The 22549-nt window shown below is 45.4% G+C and overlaps 1 protein-coding gene across 4 annotated transcripts in view; it reads left to right on the top strand.

The window, feature by feature from the left end:
• LARGE1 (LARGE xylosyl- and glucuronyltransferase 1) overlaps window positions 1-22549 on the top strand; it is a 375539-nt gene that overhangs the window by 163364 nt on the left and 189626 nt on the right. For all 4 annotated transcript variants that reach the window (XM_043542469.1, XM_043542463.1, XM_043542466.1 and 1 more), the window contains 2 exons: window positions 8494-8795; window positions 21055-21137. In XM_043542469.1, the coding sequence (XP_043398404.1) occupies window positions 8494-8795; window positions 21055-21137 (385 nt within the window). The remainder of the gene's footprint in view (window positions 1-8493; window positions 8796-21054; window positions 21138-22549) is intronic.

The raw sequence follows: 22549 nt of genomic DNA, 5'->3' as shown, positions 1-22549 counted from the left end.
CCTGCCTCAAGTAAGGGGGAGGAACCACTGAGCCCAGGCTACAGTTAATTTCTGCAAAAAGAACAGGAGGACTTGTGGCACCTTAGAGACTAACAAATTTATTAGAGCATAAGCTTTTGTGGGCTACAGCCGACTTCATCAGATGCATAGAATGGAACATACAGTAAGAAGATATATATATATACATACATACATACATACAGAGAAGGTGGAAGTTGTCATACAAACTGAAAAAAACAGGAGCGGTGTGAGGTCAGAGGTAAAGAATCAGGGGTCAAAAGGTGGACAACAAGCAGAGAACCCTGGAAAGTGCCCATTGCTCCTCAAAGGCATCCAAGAATCCAGTGGACACCGCTCAGAGAAACTCTGCCCAAAGACTGGAACAGACAAAGCACCACAAATAGACCCATGGTTGCAGAGCACACCTCCCACCCTGTAGTGGGGTGGCTGCCCCACTCCAGCAGAACAGGGGTTAAAAGCAGCCTGGGAGAGGGCTGCGGGTGGGATAAGCAGTGAGAGCAGCGGAGGGAGTAGCTGGCCACAAGTGTGGCCAGCTCAATCAGGGCCCAGCTGGCCCTGATAAGAGGGCTGGGGGGCCAGGAGCTGAAAGAGTCTCACTCCAGCCTTGGAGTGGGAAGGACCTAGCTCTCTGGGAGCGCAGGGTACCTGAAGCAGAGCAGTGCTGGGGAAGGGTAAGAGGAGCTGGGGAGCTCCAGCCTGGCAACTCCCCAGGCTGAGGCCTTGTTAAAGGCCTAAGGAGGTACTGGGGCTGCAGAGGTGCAGCCTGGGGATAGGCAGAGGCAGCTGGTCCAACCCCCTCGCCAGTGATGAGTGGCCATTACAGATGGCAGTCTGCCCCTTGAGAAAGGGGCTAGGTGATGACTGGCAGTAGCTACTGAGGCAAGGTGGGGATAGCGGATTGGGGGTCCCCTGGGGAGGGGAGACCTAGAGTGTGGGGGAACTGCTGGAGGCAGAATCATGAGGTGAGGGGCACCAGGGTCTGGGAGGGACATGGGGGCTTGAGGCAGGTGAGACACTGGCCAGCAGGGGGCGCTCCAAGGCTGGAAAAAGCTAATTTGCAGATGACCTGCAGGAGGCGCCACGCTGGTGAGTCTTCTCGTTGTTACACTCCCCCATTCAGCTTCCTCCTCTTGGTATGATGGATGGATTCTTGGCCAGTGCCAGGAGGACGTTGATGAGGAGGTCCTGCGACTTCGTGGGTCCGTGGTTGGGGTGTGCAGCTATCAGGAGACGCAGGGAAAACTGCAGCCAGAACGACAGTAAGGGGTTCTGGAGGAGTCAGAAGAGGGGCTGCAACCTGACACTCTATGTAGATGTGTGCCTGGGTCTCCCAATTGTCGCAGCAGTTCATGGACTTTGCCAGGTACACACCTGGGCTTATGGCTCCATGAAGGTTCCGGCAACTAATATCCCTGGTGGGTTGTGAGACCAGAGTGGAGCACAGGCTGGCCCCACCAGGGTTCCTCGCCCTACTTAGGTGGCAGCGGGTCCCGCTGCTTGTTGTCAGGGTGGGACGCAAGGAAGTGGGTGGTGTGAAGCACGAGTGCATGTAGATCTTTCCTGGGCACAGTTCGGAGGCAGACCAGCTGGATGGTGTTCAACAGACTTACGTCACATGTCATGGGCGGCTGGGAAGTCTCCTAGGGCAGGAGTCTGATGACAAGTTCTGGAGGGCCAGGGGTGAATGGTGGGCGGGGAGCACCCTCCCTCAGGATCCGCTCAGGGAACGTGAGAGAAGCAGGAGGCTAGGCTGCCCTCACATCCTGGAGCACACAACAGAGGTAGGAAGGTGTGTAGTGAATGAGAAAGGGAATTGCAGGAAGACAGTGTTTGGTCTAGTGGTTTAGGCAGTTGAAATCCACCGCGGGGAGCTGAATTTTATCCCTGCCTCTGCTGCAGAATTCTATGTGGTGCTGGGCAAGTCACTTAAACCATACTTTTCACAGGTGGTCACTAAGTTGTGTTTTCCTATTTTGCTAGGTATCCAACCTGGGACCCTGGCATCTGATTTGCAGAAGTGAGAGCACTCACAACTGCAACTAAAGTCAATGGGAGCTGTGTTTTGAACATATAAAAAGCTATAAAACACGAAGTGCTCTGAAAAATCAGGCCATACGCATCTAGATTGGACACCCAAAATTAGTGTACCCCTTTGATTTTAACGTCTCTGTGCCTCTGTTCCCCAACTATACGTTGAACTAGTAATGTACCCTCATCTCACAGGGGGTTGTAAAAACAAGTTAATGTTTGTGAAGCACTCAGGCATTTTAATGGTGACCACCATAGAAAAAGGCCATGAGGAACCTAACAATTCTGTCTTCAGAGGAGGGTTTGAATTGTGTGCAGTAAATGAGGCCTGAGTAAGGAGGAAAAAACAAAATATAGAATGGCTGCTCCTTCATTGAACACTGTCCATCCTGTTCACTGAAGAGGCAGGAATCCCAGTATGTGATCACGTACTTAATGACTGTTATAATGCATGTGCCTAGGGGGCCAAATGAAGGTTGCACTGGCAAAATTAATTCATACACATGCTAACTTTTGTGTGTTTGACTTCGCAACCGTTACTTTCTTTTAATGTTGTTTTTTGTGTGTAATAATGTATATAATTTCCAAACATACTAATTGTGAATGGATATTTTGCTCAAGACAATGATGTTTATAATGATGGATTGCTGTGAGGGATGAGAAAGGAATAACGCAAAGAGCAGCAGGCTAGTCTGGGGATGCAGTGGGGCTTGATGTTTCATGTCTGAGCCCCCAGTTCAGCAAAACACATAAGCATGTGCTTAACTTAAGTCCCATTAACTTCAGTGGAACTTGAGCATGGGCTTAAAGTTAAACACTTGCTGAAGGTCTTTGCCGAAATTGGAGCCTGAATCCAGGCCATGATAGTAAGCAACCAAAAGTGGTAATTACTTGACGATTGGTATGCTGTGTGAAAACAGTTGATGCTTTCAGTGCAGTAACTAGTGGCACTTTTATTGGCCGTATCAGTACTGAGTCTTGAATAGGCCAAGGCAACTAGAGCTCATACATGTACAAATGGTCCCTCCAGGTCAGGGGTGAGGAAACTTACCCAGGTAATGTGGGGAAGCTTGACTTGCTGATTCCTGTGCTGCAGTTGTTCCAAGGACCTCAATTTTCAGGGTTGGCAACATGACCTCATCAGAGGCACAAAAGTCATCCCTCCCCCCCTCTTTTTTTAAAGGAGATCAGTATAATAAATTCATTAGTGCCTCTTGAGGGTCACTCATATTGGAATTAGAGGATGCTGTGTTTACATTTCAGACTTCTGCAGTAAATTGCTCGGCTTCACTTAGCAGTTCTATAGGCAACTACCAAAACAGCTCATCAGGCACTGTTGTCTAATTCCAATTGATATCATCTGTGAGCGACTTGCAAACTATGTCCTAGACATAGGGGAGAAAAAATTCTCAGTGAGAGTGGGAACAAGAAACTTAGTATCCCCTAGGATCCTTGTGTGGAGATATAGACATTAAAACACCAAACTATTAACAAACCTGACTTCATCCTTGTGGTCCTTGTAACCAACATCTGCCATGAATTAACGGAGAACAGAAGTCCAGGAGCTGCTGAGGTAATAGGTGATTAAAGTTGAATCAGTGTTCCAAAACAAAAGAAACCATCTACCCACCTACAAAAAGCATTTGTTAGCATTCCCCGGACTCCACTCTTCTTGTTTCTCTTGCTATCTAGAGTTCTTGTAATTCTGTGCAAGGCTCCCTGTGGGAATAAATTGCTACGCAATGGGCTTTGAGTGAACTTGCTCATGGGAGATCCAGAGGCAAACTGGTGAAGGTGACCAACTGCGACCCCCATTTCTATCTGCAGAATGTCAGCTTTTGTTTTTAAAATATTAAGTTTATTGTCCTTAAAGATGCAAAGAAAAACCATTAAAATGTGAACAGAATGTAACTAAAGGAGCGTTATTTTATTGGGTCTGCAATCAGACTGACTGAAAGGTTATCTGTGAGAAGTGTTAATTGTAACATTCATCTTATCTAGGAGTGAGCCTAGAATTGACCATGGCCAGCTAATATGTATTTAAAGGTGTTAGACTCTGTCTACACTAGTATTTAAAAACATGTTAACTAATGCATTTTTAAACACAACCTATTTTCCTAATCTAGATATTTAACTCAGTTAAATGAGATATGGTAGGCAGTGCCTTTATGTCAAGAATTTTTCACTCCTGATCATTTTAGCAGAAACATCTAGACAATGTACTTACCTAGTGGCATCCACATGGTATTAGGAGTCAAGAATTCAAGGGTTCTATTCCTGACCCTACCACTGTCTCAGTTTGTGACCGTGGGCAAATTACACACTTGGGCTGTGAATGGATGATCTTGTGAGCTAAGGAGGGTCATTTTGAGAATGTGGTTGGGTAGGGGAGCCTGCAAGGAAAAACACCTTGTGCTCCAGGAAATGGTATAAGTGCCCAGTAGGTGGCACTCTTCTCTCTTTATGGAGGGTAGGTCGTATTAGCCAAGATTGTCAGGGATGCAACTCCATGCTCTGGTGTCCCATAGACTCTGATTGCCAAATATTGGGACTGGACGACAGGGGATGGATCACTTGATAATTGCCATGTTCTGTTCATACCCTCTGAAGCATCTGGCACTGGCCACTGTTAGAAGACAGGATATTGGGCTAGATGGACCATTGGTCTGACCCACTGTGGCCATTCTTATGTCCTTAACCTCTTTGATCTTTAATTTCCCCATCTGTAAGATAGGGATAATACTGTAGAATTAATTTTTTTTTATTGTTAATATATTTTTATGGATTCATTAAGGGTTAAGATATGGGAAGCAGTTTTCGATTTACCATTCCTACTTTGATGATAAACCACCGCCTTTTGGCTACCATGCCATAATTACTCCAGTTTCAGTATTTAATATGTGGTCTATAGCAGTGAAATTTAGCAAGTCATTTTTTATTTCTTTGGTAAAATTTTATTAACACAGAAGGATTGGGGTAAAAGGCTTGACACCCGTACAAAAATAAAATAGGTGTGAGCCTGCCTAGGATCAAACATGGATCAGCAACTCCAAGTGAAGAACAAAAATTAATAGCTTTATTAATATTTGTTACAGCTTTCAAAAGCTTTCTAGTTGCCTCACAACACACTGTCTGGTTCCTTGTATTCTTACCTGGGCAAGCTCTCAGACCAAACTCTCTCAGTCCGTATTATGAATGGTTTTATTTTATTTTCCCATATATCACCGTAGAGCACCCTGCCAACTATTTAAAGTATAAAACTAAAGTGCAGTACAACCAACTCAACCCTTCTATCTAGCAGCATACTCAATCAGTCAAATACTAGTGCTTCTTTATATCAGCCCGTACCTCAGTCCACCTACCTCTCTTTAAAGGCCAGGTGAAACAAATATACATAACGTTCTTAAAACTGATCATGGGCTAAGTCAAGTGGGCATGGAGATTAGGCCTGGGTATCAAACTACTCTGCAACATTAAGAAACTCCTCAGAAAGGTTCATTGGTAATTACATGTGAACTGAAGCCAATGTCTCTGCAAATCTCTCTCAGACAAGAATATTTAACCCACACAATACCAGTACTGCCAACCCTAAGCTTTCAGAAATCCTGAGCCATGTCCCCAAAATCATGAATTTGGCTTAATAATCATGTTGTGGTTTTTGTTTTGTTTTTAGTTTTTAAGTTTTGGATTCTTTTTGTTTGCATTCTGGTTTGAGCCTTTAGGTAAAACCAGTTCATATTTTCAGACTTTTCTCTGTACCCATGAGTAGAGCCCTGTGTGCGGATACAAATTTATATCCGCGTATGCAGATATTCGCGGATATAAATAGATATCCGCAGGGGTCTCCTAAGAACTGCAACGGCGAAAGGAGCAGAACATGGGGCTGCCACTCCCAGGAGCCAGGGCCCTGTGTCAGCAGCTCCTCCAGCCTGCTGTACTGGCTCCAGCCCTGTCCTTCTGCGCAGTTGTACCGCCCCCAGCCCCTCCCCCAGTCCTGTCCTTTGGCGCAGCTGTACAGACCCCAGACAGGAGATGCAGTCACGCAGACAGCTGCGTGGAAGGGACAGGGGTGGGGTGGGGCTGAGGGTGGTACAGCCACACAGGAGGAGCTGCTGGCTCGGGGCACTGGCTCCTGGGAGTGTTGGCCCCATGTTCTACTCCTTTCGCTGCTGCGGTTCCTGCGAGAGCCCTGCGGTTCCACGGATACCGATTTTATGTCTGTGGATATAAATTTGTATCCGCGCAGGGCTCTTCTACCCATGAGGGCTAGAAACTTCCTTGTCTCTTAAATGAAAGCTGAGATTTTCACAGTCACTTGCCTGCAGCAGTTGGGGTTTTAAGAAGAACACCTGCTATTGCAAGACTAGTGAGAAAATCACGAGTTGGTAAGAAAGCAATGCTTTGCAGAGGGAGTTGCTGCAGTAGCCCTTATGAGATTCTTTGGAGGAAAAAAAAAACCTCTTCGTATTTAACACTTTCTATGTAGAACTTCATATCAAATAGCTAGGCTTGGCAGGATTCAGTTTAAATCAGTAGATTTCAGTAAACGTCAATTTCAGCTGACACATTGAAATCAATGAAACAAAGATTGATTGGTAACAGTGGGCGGGAGTGCAACCTCCTCCCATTGAGGCTACAGGGATTGGGTGTCACCAGCCCTGCAGCAGAATTTTTACCAAAAAAAAAGTTTAAAGGGCATAAAAAAATTGTCATCAATAACTATAGAATTGGTTGCATTTAAAAAAAAATTTTTTTTGAAATGATGAGGAAAACATTATTGCTAATTTTTTAACATGTTTTGGCCAGCTCTAAACAATGGGTAGTTTTGCTAATGTTAGATTTTTGTGTTGACTATTCCTGAATGAGGTGGGATCCAGTGGAAAGAAAAGGATGTGATCTGTAAAAATTGTGTCATAATTCATATTCATAAGGGGGCAGGTTAAGGATAATCAGGCAACTCTGAATCTGGCATTTCCTAACTGTTGTGTGCTTGGCTTTGCAACCTTAAGAAAACGTTGTTTTGTTTTGTTTTTGTTAAAAAAATAAGTATTTGGGTTTTTTTTAACAAGTTACAAATATCAACAAACAAGCATCAGAATTCTATCTTTACACATATTTACAAACTCAGACATACCTATCATACATGTTCATATTTTTACAAAATTAAACAGGATGGGGGGGGGAAACTAATATATAGTGCATGCATATTTGTGTGTGTGTGTAACTGATGTGTAACAGTGGAGGCTTGAAAACTGGTTCTCATTTCTATAACAGTTTTTCATAACCTCAGTTTGAGGAGTTTAGCATTGATCAAGTAAGAAAAACAGTAGAGCGAAGCAGGAGATGAAGAGGGTCTTTGCAGCAGGGAGATAAATTTGAGAATGAGGTGATGTTCTGGTAATAAGGATAGTTCAGCAATAACTGTATGATTTTGTGTTTTCTAAGCCACTCACAAATTGGTGATAAAGCCAGTGTGATTGTGTACAGTGAGGGGGATTGTGAAACAGTGCAGCCTTTTTAAATGCATGTGGGCGGAAAGTTTATTTTTGAGAAGTACTCTGTACAAGACATTCACCCATCATCCTCATTGCAGTGACGTGTTGCAGTGTACTTAGCCCTTGTTAACTGCAGACTGTCTCGCAACTCTGGACACCTGTAACCATTCATTTTTATTGGTCTCATTTAATTTTAACTGAAAATTATTTAACACTAGATTTGGTTTTTTTTAATCACCTCTCAAACATTTGCCACGAATATATTGCTCTGTTAAAACCAATTTGGAAGAATGTCTCTGTCACTAAAAGATTGGCTGCCTCTCTCCATTTTCTCTCTCTAAACCCCTGTGGCAATAACACACCTGGAACAGACAGTGGAATGATCCTCTCTTGGGTACTTTATATGTAATTATGTTTTCCTTCTCCTGTATCTTGGGTCTCTCCTGAGTGATGTAAATCACCCCCTCACACATGAAATCATGCAGGGTCAATTCTTGGCAAGATGTGACATCTGAAATGCTGCAATTTTTTGGGTGGGAGAATAGAAAAAATACTCTCTCATACATTTTTTTTTTAAAACATTTTCTTCCCTCACTGTATGTTAATTGTCACTTCCTCTAACAATATATTAATTGTCATTATATTAAATCCTCCTGTTCCTCATTGTCTTCCAGTTTAGGCCCTGATTCTGGCAAACACCCCTGTCCAAGACAAACATGCTCATCTTTATGTATGTACTTAAGTTCCCTTGAAGTTAATGGGACTTGAAGTCAGTTGGCCTGAAGCAACTGCCTAAAGTTAACCATGTGCTTAAGTGTTTTCATGAATTGGGACCTTACTCTATATAACAGGTGGATTTATTTGAAATAAATGTCTGTGTTTTTGCTATGTAAAGCACATACAAAATGTTAACCCTGCTCTCATCCAGATATTATTTTCCATCCCTTAGATGGGAAGGCAGTGTCGTTATCGCCAATCGAATCTCAGCCCCATAGCCCTCATTACACAGCCTCGAACCAGCGGGAGCGGGAGAGCCTGGAAATACGCATGCGGGAGGTGGAGGAGGAGAACCGGGCACTCCGCAAGCAGCTCAGCCTGGCGCAGAGTCGGAGCCCAGCGCACCGTCGTGGCAATCACTCAAAAACCTACTCCATGGAGGAAGGGACTGGGGACAGCGAGAGTCTGCGCGCTGGCATCGTGGCAGGGAACAGCTCAGAGTGTGGGCAGCAGCCAGCAGTGGAGAAGTGTGAGGTAAAACAGAACGCATTACCAGAAACAATGAATGTTGGGAGGGGTGGGAGATTTATTCACCCAAGGACTGTGCTTCTGAAAATGCTGCAATTCCTTCAAGGGATGTTGTGCAGTAAATTCTAATAGATTTACATTATACTTTGTTTTTGTCCTCTTTTGATGCTCTTGAAAATATTAATTTTTCTTCCTGATGTTGGTCTCTGTTGTTATTTGGCTGATGTCTTGTTTTTGATTCTCGTGGTCCAGATTCAGGTGTAAACTGGCCTCTGTTGACTGCACTAAAGCAATGCTGATATACGTCAGCTGTGAATCTGGCCCCAGATGTTTCCAAATGAGCTGATAAAGACATAGTGCTTTTTAAAACCTTACTTCCTTGTTTGTGCACCAGCCGTCCTGTCAGCACAACTCTTGAGTTTCTGTTCCTTAGATTGCTGCTGTCTAATCTGTTTGCTCTTCTGAATTGCCTATCAATGGAGTATCTAGTAGCAGCTGATGCAAAGCCACATGTTCTGTACAATTAGCTACTGCAGACTCTTGTAGGAGAGGTGTGGTCAACTCCATGGGCTTGGGTAGGGGGGTGTCTGTTTTTGAGTAGTAGTTCATTTTATGCCTGCATGTTTGCAGTGGATGTCATTTAGACTTTCAGCTGTTTGATTGTATCTGCAAATCAGGTAGTTGGACATCTAAGGTATATCAACATGCACCCACAAAGGTTCAGGTGTAAAACTGGAAGCCAGGGTGAGGCCTAGTTCAAAATGAACCCAAACTGGAAGGGGCAGGAGGGTCAAAAATAGATTACCCACCCCCATTAAAAAATTAACACGTTTAATCTGATACCTGTCACCCTTTTTAGCTTGTTTTTTTCCCCTGAAAAAATAGAAGGTGAAAAATAATACAATTGAGGGGCAAAAATTAGTCCTAATTATCTCTTCATATAAAATTAGGCCTGCTGTCTATTCAGCTGACAAATTTGATATATCTATTAAAACTAAAACACAGATTTCCAGTGCTGGGCTTTTTTTCTGACAATCAAAAAATGTAATACTGGGGCTAAAGATGGGGTGTCAGATTTTTTTCCTTCGAACAATGAGGGTCTGATCTTTCTCTCTGTGTAATACAGGAGCAATGTGCCATAGAATTCAGTGGCAGGAGGATAAGGCCCTAAGTAAATAAATTTGACCTTCCTTCTTATTCTTAGTCAAGCACTGCTTAGCTCATTCCTAGCCTCAATATCCTCAACCAATTTAAGGCAAGTGAATAGCTGTTAAAAAAGAAAATGTTTTAAGTGGCCTTCCAGAAATACATGTGCTTCCTCTGTAGGGTTTAGCTGGAGGCAATGGTTATATAAAACATGAAACCTCACTGCGCATTCCGTGCCCCTATCTAACCACATGCAATATTGATAACGAAATAGCTTTTCCTTCTTCTTAAGGAATTCACATTATAATTCACTCACACTCACACAGAGTTTTTCAAAATTTGAAGGTATTAACTGAATCTTTCTACATTCCTGACCTAAGAGCGCCTGTAGCAAGGCTTGGGGTGTGGAGTAGAAAAGGGGAAGGGCCTGGGAAGCAGTACAAAAGAAGGGGCAAGGCTAGAGCTCTGTGGGAGAATAAAAGTGATGGTACTAGACTGTTGATCACTGTCAAGGAGCTCTTTAAATCTTGAAACATGTAATAACTTTCCATTTGGGGTACTTTTAATAAAATATTTGAAAATGTGATTAAATGTGATTAAAATTTATTATCTGATAACATATGATTTATGTGATAATATTTATGATGTAGCTGATGATATTTAACATTTTATAGCATGTGCAACATATTCCAGCCCATCCACCACTTCCTATTGTGTCCTGTGGACTGGGATCGCTGTTCAGATGGGGTAATGTAGCACGAGGGGCAGAGAAGTCTGATCAGGTCTGTGGTCATTCTAATCTCCTGCTTGCATTAGCTAGATCCAAGTCTTGTGACTATGTCTTGCACTCATAGATCTTCCACTACTAGTGGACAGACTTGTTGTTGTGGTGGAATGTGGCTGTTGTGGGAGATTATGATTGCAGAGGGAGAGGCGCTGTTAGATTGCTCTGGGCAATGCCATGGAACATAAGAATGTAAGAACGGCCATACTGGGTCAGACCAAAGGTCCATCAAGCCCAGTATCCTGTCCTCTGACAGTGGCCAATGGCAGGTGCCCCAAAGAGAATGGACAGGTTATCATCAAGTGGGCTTGAATATCCAGACAATGATTTAGAACTGGACTTAGCATTAAACGTGCGCAGAGCAGAGCACTGGGGAGGTGTCTTCATGGTGATGGTCTGCTACATTTTGTGACAGCTGGAGCTTTCTCAGGGTATGGTGGCTTCATACTTAGATATGAGTTGCAGAATTGAGCATGGAAGTTATTGTCATATGCACCACAAGTCAATATCTAAATTATTCAGCCATCTGGCTTCATCGTCAAAGGTAGCAAGGTGTTGCACTTCATCCTCCAATCTTCTGTTTGTGCACTCCTCCACCACATGTTTGACCATCCACATGGCTGCCCTGCGGTCACATTGAAAGATTGGGCTAAGCCAAATTTCGGCATTATGGCAGCCACTCTGGCTGTTCCAGTCAGCAGCTTGTTAAACCAAGTCCAGGAGCTGTGTCCCAAGCTGCAAACAAGTGGACATGGGTTAGGGATTCTAAAGTTTGTCAGCATGCCTGCCTCTCTGTACCAGAGTGGCTTTCACTTTGCGAGGACATAGCTGTTGACCTCAATATGCCTTGGTTCATCTGAGATTGGTGTTGGACTGGCAACACCGGACATCAGTGCATGAGTGGCTACTGCTAAAGGATGTCACAAAGTCAGTCATAGTAAGTCAGCAGAAATTGCAGGTTGTGTAAGTGTTTTCTTTCAGAGGCATGCAGATCTTCTGTGTGTCGCTTACTTGCATATTTTGTCAGCCTTGGATGCAGCAGGTTGTTTTCATCCATCATAGCTCTTCAGGCAGTTTTCAGGATGATGGCATCTCCTTGAAGTTTGGGGGAGCCATATAGGCCAATACATATAAATTAGATGTTAATGTGTGGCGAAAAGAACCACTAATAGTACGGGTGGCTGTGTTCAATGCTGAGTCAATGTGATGCATGTACTGACTTCTGCCCAATATTCCACTGGAGCAAATACCAGGGCTAGGACTGAAGTTCATAGAACATTTGCCTATGCTCCCCAGGAGGTTCCTGCTTCTGGATCAAGGCAGTGCAGGAGGTGATCTTTTTCTTCAAATGTTCTAGATGGGACCGATATGTTAAATTATGGTTTAGTTTGACTCCTAAATAAGTGACAACTGACTGGAAAGGAAGTGGATGATCCTCAACACAGACTGTAAGGGGTTGATTGGCTAAGCCATTTTTCAGATAGCATTGTGGCCACTGTCTTAGACTCATTAATATAAGTGTCCACTGAAGAAGGTAAGTGGCTGGAGCATTCATGTCCTTGCTGAGTGACCCTTCAATATCGTATAGAATGTTGCCCATGTCAGCCAGACAGGTATCATCCCCATGTATGTTCTTATTAGCCTAGTTGTTGGTAGATCATAGGTAGGTAGGTTAAAAAGAAAAGGAGCTAGAATGGATCCTTGCAGGAATCCATTACAGAGATGCCTAAGTTCACTAACTTTGTCTCCAGCTTGCAAGATCAAGGTCCAATTCCTTATTTCCATGAAGAACTGCCCCAGCTTGGTTGTCAGCCTGTCATAAATATAAAGGGAAGGGGTTAAGAAGCTCTGATACAGTACTATAAAATCCTTACCTGTAAGAGGTTAAGAAACTCCAGTGACCTGGCTGGCACCTGACCAAAAGAACCAATAAGGGGACAAGATACTTTCAAATCTGAGGGGGGTGGGGGGTGGGGAAGGCTTTGGTCTGTCTGTATGATGCCTCTGCCGGAGACAGATCAAGAAAGCCAGCAATCCAACTCCTATAGAGTTAGTAAGGGTATGTCTACACTACGGAATTAGGTCGAATTTATAGAAGTCAGTTTTTTCGAAATCGGTTTTATATATTCAAGTGTGTGTGTCCCCACAGAAAATGCTCTAAGTGCATTAACTCGGCGGAGTGCTTCCACAGTACCGAGGCAAGCGTCGACTTCCGGAGCGTTGCATTGTGGGTAGCTATCCCACAGTTCCCGCAGTCTCTGCTGCCCATTGGAATTCTGGGTTGAGATCCCAATGCCTGATGGGGCTATTGTCGCGGGTGGTTCTGGGTACATATTGTCAGACCCCCGTTCCCTCCCTCCCTCCGTGAAAGCAAGGGCAGACAATCGTTTCGCGCCTTTGTTCCTGAGTTACCTGTGCAGACGCCATACCATGGCAAGCATGGAGCCCGCTCAGGTAACCGTCACCGTATGTCTCCTGGGTGCTGGCAGACGCGGTACGGCATTGCTACACAGTAGCAGCAACCCCTTGCCTTGTGGCAGCAGACGGCGCAATACGACTGGTAGCCGTCATCGTCATGTCCGAGGTGCTCCTGGCCACGTCGGCTGGGAGCGCCTGGGTAGACATGGGCGCAAGGACTAAATTTGGAGTGACTTGACCAGGTCATTCTCTTTAGTCCTGCAGTCAGTCCTATTGAACCGTCTTATGGTGAGCAGGCAGGCGATACGGATTGCTAGCAGTCGTACTGTACCATCTTCTGCCGGGCAGGCAAGAGATGAGGATGGCTAGCAGTCGTACTGTACCATCTTCTGCCGAGCAGCCATGAGATGTGGATGGCATGCAGTCCTTCTCCACCGTCTGCTGCCAGCCAAAGATGTAAAAGATAGATGGAGTGGATCAAAACAAGAAATAGACCAGATTTGTTTTGTACTCATTTGCTTCCCCGCCTCCCCTGTCTAGGGGACTCATTCCTCTAGGTCACACTGCAGTCACTCACAGAGAAGGTGCAGCGAGGTAAATCTAGCCATGTATCAATCAGAGGCCAGACTAACCTCCTTGTTCCAATAAGAACAATAACTTAGGTGCACCATTTCTTATTGGAACCCTCCGTGAAGTCCTGCCTGAAATACTCCTTGATGTAAAGCCACCCCCTTTGTTGATTTTAGCTCCCTGAAGCCAACCCTGTAAGCCGTGTCGTCAGTCGCCCCTCCCTCCGTCAGAGCAACGGCAGACAATCGTTCCGCACCTTTTTTCTGTGCGGACGCCATACCAAGGCAAGCATGGAGGCCGCTCAGCTCACTTTGGCAATTAGGAGCACATTAAACACCACACGCATTATCCAGCAGTATATGCAGCACCGGAACCTGGCGCAGCGATACCGGGTGAGGAGGCGATGTCAGCGCGGTCATGTGAGTGATCAGGACATGGACACAGATTTCTCTGAAAGCATGGGCCCTGCCAATGCATGCATCATGGTGCTAATGGGGCAGGTTCATGCTGTGGAACGCCGATTCTGGGCTCGGGAAACAAGCACAGACTGGTGGGACCGCATAGTGTTGCAGGTCTGGGACGATTCCCAGTGGCTGCGAAACTTTCACATGCTTAAGGGCACTTTCATGGAACTTTGTGACTTGCTTTCCCCTGCCCTGAAGCGCATGAATACCAAGATGAGAGCAGCCCTCACAGTTGAGAAGTGAGTGGCGATAGCCCTGTGGAAGCTTGCAAGGCCAGACAGCTACCGGTCAGTTGGGAATCAATCTGGAGTGGGCAAATCTACTGTGGGGCTGCTGTGATGCAAGTAGCCCACGCAATCAAAGATCTGCTGATATCAAGGGTAGTGACCCTGGGAAATGTGCAGGTCATAGTGGATGGCTTTGCTGCAATGGGATTCCCTAACTGTGGTGGGGCCATAGACGGAACCCATATCCCTATGTTGGCACCGGAGCACCAAGCCGCCGAGTACATAAACCGCAAGGGGTACTTTTCAATAGTGCTGCAAGCTCTGGTGGATCACAAGGGACGTTTCACCAACATCAATGTGGGATGGCCGGGAAAGGTACATGATGCTTGCATCTTCAGGAACTCTGGTCTGTTTCAAAAGCTGCAGGAAGGGACTTTATTCCCAGACCAGAAAATAACTGTTGGGGACTTTGAAATGCCTATATGTATCCTTGGGGACCCAGCCTACCCCTTAATACCATGGCTCATGAAGCCGTACACAGGCAGCTTGGACAGTAGTCAGGAGCTGTTCAACTACAGGCTGAGCAAGTGCAGAATGGTGGTAGAATGTGCATTTGGACGTTTAAAGGCGCGCTGGCACAGTTTACTGACTCGCTTAGACCTCAGCAAAACCAATATTCCCACTGTTATTACTGCTTGCTATGTGCTCCACAATATCTGTGAGAGTAAGGGGGAGACGTTTATGGCGGAGTGGGAGGTTGAGGCAAATCGCCTGGCTACTGGTTACGCGCAGCCAGACACCAGGGCGGTTAGAAGAGCACAGGAGGGCGCGGTGTGCATCAGAGAAGCTTTGAAAACCAGTTTCATGACCGGCCAGGCTACGGTGTGAAAGTTCTGTTTGTTTCTCCTTGATGAAACCCCCCACCCCTTGGTTCACTCTACTTCCCTGCAAGCTAACCACCCTCCCCTCCTCCCTTCGATCACCACTTGCAGAGGCAATAAAGTCATTGTTGCTTCACATTCATGCATTCTTTATTCATTCATCACACAAATAGGGGGATGACTACCAAGGTAGCCCAGGAGGGGTGGTGGAGGAGGGAAGGAAAATGCCACACAGCACTTTAAAAGTTTACAACTTTAAAATTTATTGAACGCCAGCCTTCTTTTTTTTGGGCAATCCTCTGTGGCGGAGTGACTGGTTGGCCGGTGGCCCCCCACCGCGTTCTTGGGCGTCTGGGTGTGAAGGCTATGGAACTTGGGGAGGAGGGCGGTTGGTTACACAGGGGCTGTAGTGGCAGTCTGTGCTCCAGCTGCCTTTGCTGCAGCTCAACCATACGCTGGAGCATACTGGTTTGGTCCTCCAGCAGCCTCAGCATTGAATCCTGCCTCCTCTCATCACGCTGCCGCCACATTTGAGCTTCAGCCCTGTCTTCAGCCCGCCACCTCTCCTCCCGGTCATTTTGTGCTTTCCTGCACTCTGACATTATTTGCCTCCACGCATTTGTCTGTGCTCTGTCAGTGTGGGAGGACAGCATGAGCTCAGAGAACATTTCATCACGAGTGCGGTTTTTTTTCTTTCTAATCTTCACTAGCCTCTGGGAAGGAGAAGATCCTGTGATCATTGAAACACATGCAGCTGGTGGAGAAAAAAAAAGGGACAGCGATATTTAAAAAGACACATTTTATAAAACAGTGGCTACATTCTTTCAGGGTAAACCTTGCTGTTAACATTACATACATAGCACATGTGCTTTCGTTACAAGGTCGCATTTTGCCTCCCCCCACCGCGTGGCTACCCCCTCAACCCTCCCCGTGGCTAACAGCGGGGAACATTTCTGTTTAGCCACAGGCAAACAGCCCAGCAGGAACGGGCTCCTCTGAGTGTCCCCTGAAGAAAAGCACCCTATTTCAACCAGGTGACCATGGATTAGATCTCACTCTCCTGAGGATAACACAGAGAGATAAAGAACGGATGTTGTTTGAACGCCAGCAAACATACACTGCAATGCTTTGTTGTACAATGATTCCCGAGTATGTGTTACTGGCCTGGAGTGGTAAAGTGTCCTACCATGAAGGACACAATAAGGCTGCCCTCCCCTGAAACCTTTTGCAAAGGCTTTGGGAGTACATCCAGGAGAGCCACGAATGCCAGGGCAAAGTAATCCTTTCACATGCTTGCTTTTAAACCATGTATAGTATTTTAAAAGGTACACTCACCGGAGGTCCCTTCTCCGCCTGCCGGGTCCAGGAGGCAGCCTTGGGTGGGTTCGGGGGGTACTGGCTCCAGGTCCAGGGTGAGAAACAGTTCCTGGCTGTCGGGAAAACCGGTTTCTCCGCTTGCTTGCTGTGAGCTATCTACAATCTCATCATCATCATCTTCTTCGTCCCCAAAACCTGCTTCCGTGTTGCCTCCATCTCCATTGAAGGAGTCAAACAACCCGGCTGGGGTAGTGGTGGCTGAACCCGCTAAAATGGCATGCAGCTCATCATAGAAGCGGCATGTTTGGGGCTCTGACCCGGAGCGGCCGTTCGCCCCTCTGGTTTTCTGGTAGGCTTGCCTCAGCTCCTTAAGTTTCACGCGGTACTGCTTCGGGTCCCTGTTATGGCCTCTGTCCTTCATGCCCTGGGAGATTTTGACAAAGGTTTTGGCATTTCGAAAACTGGAACGGAGTTCTGATAGCACGGATTCCTCTCCCCATACAGCGATCAGATCCCGTACCTCCCGTTCGGTCCATGCTGGAGCTCTTTTGTGATTCTGGGACTCCATCATGGTCACCTCTGCTGATGAGCTCTGCATGGTCACCTGCAGCTTGCCACGCTGGCCAAACAGGAAATGAGATTCAAAAGTTCGCGGTTCTTTTCCTATCTACCTGGCCAGTGCATCTGAGTTGAGAGTGCTGTCCAGAGCGGTCACAATGGAGCACTCTGGGATAGCTCCCGGAGGCCAATACCGTCGAATTGTGTCCACAGTACCCCAAATTCGACCCGGCAAGGCCAATTTAAGCGCTAATCCACTTGTCAGGGGTGGAGTACGGAAATCGATTTTAAGAGCCTTTTAAGTCGAAATAAAGGGCTTCATCGTGTGGACGGGTGCAGGTTTACATCGATTTAACGCTGCTAAATTAGACCTAAAGTCCTAGTGTAGACCAGGGCTAAGTAATTTAGCTAGAAAATGCGTTGGATTTTCTTTTGTTTTTGGCTTGTGAAATTCGCTGTGCTGGAGGGAATGTGTATTCCTGGGTTTTTTGCTTCTTTTTGTAACTTAAGGTCTTGCCTAGAAGAATTCTCTATGTTTTGAATCTGACTGCCTCTGAGATTATCTTCCATTCTAATCTTACAGAGTTGTTCTTTTATCTTTGTTTTGTTCTTCTAATAAAGTTCTGTTTTTTAAGAATCTGATTGGGTTTTTAGGGTCCTAAAAATCCAAGGCTGGTCTGTGCTCATCTTGTTTATTCTCAAGCCTCCCCAGGAAAGGGGGTGTAAGGCTTGGGGGGATATTTTGGGGGAAGAAGTCTCCAAGTGGTCTCTTCCCTGATTCTTTTTTAAAATCGCTTGGTGGTGGCAGCATACCGGACCCAAGACACAAGAAAAAAATTTGTGCTTGGGGAAGTTTTAACCTAAGCTGGTAGAAATAAGCTTAGGGGGTCTTTTCATGTGGGTCCCCACATCTGTACCCCAGAGTTCAGAGTGGGGAAGGAACCCTGCCGCAGCCCCACATGCCATACGGTGTCATATGCAGCTGACAAGTCCCATCAGGACAGCACCAACTATTTTGTCCTTCTTGAAGTCATCTTCAGTGTCTTGTGTTAGACAAGTGACTTGGTCTTGCGTACACAGTCTTGAAGACCATTGTCCTGGAGGTCACAATGTGTGAGTCAGTGTGGCCAGGTCTGGGTCTGATAGGATGGATAGAATCTTCTAGCCAGTTGCAGATGGAAGTGGGTATCCAGGAACATCGAGGAATTTCAAAAGAATCTATGGCTGCTGACCAATTTAGTAGTCAGAGGGAGATGTCCTTGATAGTGAGGAATTACAGAGGACGCAAGTTCTCTGAAGTGCTTACCTCTTCCTTCCAGCATCGCTCAGTCGTGCCTGGATTTAAACTGCTCCTCATCCAGGTTCTGAATTTGGGTAGGCATAAAGAAAGCTGGGCGATGGCACTCTTTGCCTTTGAGCGAAAGGAGATATAGAACAGGTTGGTGCCTGTGTATTGCTGATGCTGCAGCCCATCTTATCTCACCAGCTTTCCCAGTGGCTTTGTACAAATGTTGAATAATATGGGGGATTGGACTAAGCCTTGCAGCACACTGCAGATGAAGGCTTTGGAAGATGGGGAACCAGCTATCCATAATAACCCTCTGAAATATTCCAGGGCATTTTTGTTCATTCCCACAGCGTCTTGGAGGCAGGAGAGGAGCATCTGGTGATCAGTAGTATCAAGTGCTGCAAAGAGGTCCAGCAGGAGTCATATGGATATGTTTCCCTTGCCTCTGGGCCGGGGGAAGTAATTCAACAGAGCAACAAGTACCGTCTCTCTATTGTGCTCTGGCCTGAAGCCTGACTGAGAGGGATCTAGGACATTGGCAGCTGACAGATGGCACGAGAGAGAAATTTTTGGTAACTTCTCAACCAACTCGCTTAGAAAAGGGAGGTTAGAGACAGGACAGGCTCATGCTAACGTAGTTTAGAATCTGATTTTTCTGGTCAGGACAGACCAGGCAAAACTCTGCTTGTAAGCAATATTGTGTCTAAGCCCAGTCTATAACATGGCTTCAGAATGATTGTACCTAGTCTACAATCACCCGAAGAAAGTAGAATTTAAGCTGTGTATAAAACCGGTCTGCTAACATGACTTTAATTGACAGTGAGGGCTTAGATCTCCATGAAGCCATAGATAAATTGGGAGACACCCAGATGGGAGATTAACCAAGCATAGTGCAATCAGAAATATACCGGAATCCAAGTCTATGGATGCAGCAGTTTTAGGTTAAACTGCTCTTACTCTAGCAACCTATCTTGTTTTGTTATATCAGACGCGGGTCTGATCTTGCTAAGTGCTGAATGGCCTCAACTCCACTGACTTCAGTGTGAGTTTATAGCATTGAATACCTCACAGTGTTGCTCCCAAAGTTTCTTGCAATACATCTAATGTGACTGATACCTAAAGCTACAATTTCGTCAAGAAATTTTTTTTAGTAAATTTCCCAGGGAAAAATAAGTCACAGAAAGGTCACAGGTAGTTTTTGCTACATCATCATACACAATAATATAGTGGGGTACGGTGGCTGAAAGGTGAGAGAGGAGAGCGAGCCCACCCTGCACTCACCCTAGAGCAGTGGCTCCTGTCCCATGGAGTTGGGCCCCGCTCCCTCATGTGAGCGTTGCAACCTGGTGCATGGGGACACAGCACCCATCAGGTTTGCCCATCTATCCCCTGTAGATGGAGACAGAAGGGCAGATGGGTCAAACCTGAGGGATGCTAACCAAATATGTTTTTACCACCATTTCTAAATTTCACAAACTCTAGTCAATCATTTATGTGACCTTGTGACAAAATCATAGCCCTACTGATACCTAACACATGGTGCAGCTCTTCTTCCTGCCACCCACCACTCCAGATTCTGGTTGTATGGATAATACATGTCTCTCAAAACCTACAGATCTTTCCAGCCTGTGTTGTAGTCCACTTTTGGGGACTGCTGACTAGGTGAGGAGTGAGAATTCCTATTTGTTCTCTGCATAGTGGACTCCCTCCAGAAAGTGAGAGCTGTCTGAGTGAGAAACTAGCTAGCCAAGCTTCAAATGGAAACCAGCTAGGCATCCCTACACCTTTACAGCTATGTCCAGTTTCAGAGCTTTGTTCTGTCAGCGTGGTGAGCCCTCTTTGTTCATTTAAAAGAAAAAAAGGAAGAGTGGGGATGTTCAAATCAAAATCTGTAAAGGTTAATTTTCTATTTCCCAAAGCAATGGCAATTATTTACTGTGAACCATTCAGAGCAGGGTAAATGTCAAGTTAGTTAATAATTATTGCTGGGGACCAGTAGCACCTTTTTACCTTTCCCTACCCCTCCTTGAGCCTATAAGAAGAACTTGCCAAATCTCTGCCTCAGATTCAAAGGAGCGTGGGGGAGAAGTGGTAAAACTATTTTTGTGTCTTCCTCCATCCTTGCTCCCCCTCACATTAAAAGCTAAATAACCATATTTAGCTTTTAGATGATGTAAAATTCCTGAACTTGTCTGCTTATAACAAACATACATACATTTGTAAATCTCAGTACAGTAGATAAAATAGTGTTTAAAATGTCTCTACATATTTGCATACTTTGAATAGTATACACAGAAATTACAGATCTATATGGAATACATACACACACAAATATAAAATACTCACACAGTTGATAAATACAATGTCTTTCCTACATCAGATGTAATTTAGCAACAGTAATGACTTTGGAATGATGATGGTGTTATAACTCAATTAAAATGTTTTTAACAAAACTGCCTCAAGTGGGCTGCAAACAGCTGCAGACCACCCACTCCGATCTCCAACAATTGCCGCAATAAATATAGCCCTGTCATGTATGTTTTTTCTTTCATGAATGATAAAACACAAAAAAGGCTTTATTTTTGTTCCTTTTGTTTCCTTTTCTCCCTCAGACGATCCACGTCGCCATTGTTTGTGCTGGGTACAACGCCAGTCGGGATGTTGTCACGCTTGTCAAATCAGTCTTATTTCACAGGTAAAAGTGGCTTTCTCTTCTTGTATGTTGTGTGTCTGGGTCCAACAAAATAAGCACTTGCTCTTTCAAACTCTCCCTTCGGGGGAGATCAGCTCTCCTTGCCAGGCTACAGCAAGTAATCCTGTTTGTTTGGAAGCAAGAGAGGTTGGAATTTACATCTACCCCCCACTGTTCCAGGAGTAGTTTACAACTCCTCCTTCATGCAGACTTCTGTAGTGGGCTCATGGATGAGTGGTCCAGTCAGTTACACCCAATACATTACGGGAGCATAGGGACTTTGTCTGTCTATCTGTACTATAAAATGCCTAGCACACTTGAGTGATGTAAAATAACAATATAATACTCATTAGGCCTAGGTCTAATAGTTTATGGCACAGGTGTAGATTTATATACAAACATGGTGATTATGTTGCCCCAGCCTATAGTTTACACCATATTTTTACAAAGTAGACCTGTTACCGTACACAATATACTCACCAAGGTCTAGATTGTGCACTCCTGTGTCTTCAGTGAGCACATGGTATTCGCAATCTGGCCTTAGCACATCAAGTGCAGTTAGAGCTAGTAGAGGGTGACCGTGTTTGAGACTGAAGAAGACATGTCCAGTCGCCAAAAGAAATGGCACTCCTAGAATATTGGCATTGTGCGTAATGGTGTGTACTCATCTTATGCTCATTGGTCATCTTGGTGAGGGACAACAAAAAGGTGTGTCTACGCTCAGAATGGCGTGTAGAGTACAGATGCTGCATGCCTCAGCTAGCCAGGGTATAAATAGCAATGTAGATGGGGAGGCATAGCTTAGACGAGTAGAGTGCCCTACAAGCCTGAACCTCCCCAGGGTCTATACCCTGCGTGACTCTCCACATGCCCAAGCTGTGCCTCCCACGTCTACACTGCTATTTTTAGCAGTGTAGTGTCCTGCTTCCTCCTCACCATGATGAAAGTCTTTCCCCACTGCCTCTCCGCTGCCAGAGCCTTTCACTGTGGCATATTGCTACATATCACAGTATCAAGTGTGAATGCAGCTTGCCGTTCGCTGTGGAGTGTAGCTAAGCCTGTAATGCCTGTACTCTACAAACCGCTGTAAGTGTACATGTAGTGAAATGTTTTCCTGGGGGTGGGGAGGGGAAGGGGTGGAAAGGGTGGAGAGAGATGATCAACCTAAATCAGACTAAGTAGGTTATCAAAACGTGCTAAGAATGAATACTTTGCCCTTACTCATGGTCAATGTTACACCTGGCACCAGGAGTGGTCCCATTGAAGCCAGTAGGCATGATTCTTCACTGCCTTGCAGCTTGTGTAGTCACTTATTACCAGTGTAAAGTGAATGAAAAATACTCCTAAATCAGAAGGGAGGTGTGAGCCCTACTTAATACAGCTGTAAATGACTGCACAAAGTGCAAGGCAGTAGA

This window comes from Chelonia mydas, chromosome 1 (assembly GCF_015237465.2).
Source record: "Chelonia mydas isolate rCheMyd1 chromosome 1, rCheMyd1.pri.v2, whole genome shotgun sequence".
Lineage (NCBI taxonomy): Eukaryota > Metazoa > Chordata > Testudines > Cheloniidae > Chelonia > Chelonia mydas.
Note: the sequence above shows the minus strand (reverse complement) of the source record. Positions and strands in the feature narration are given on the sequence as shown.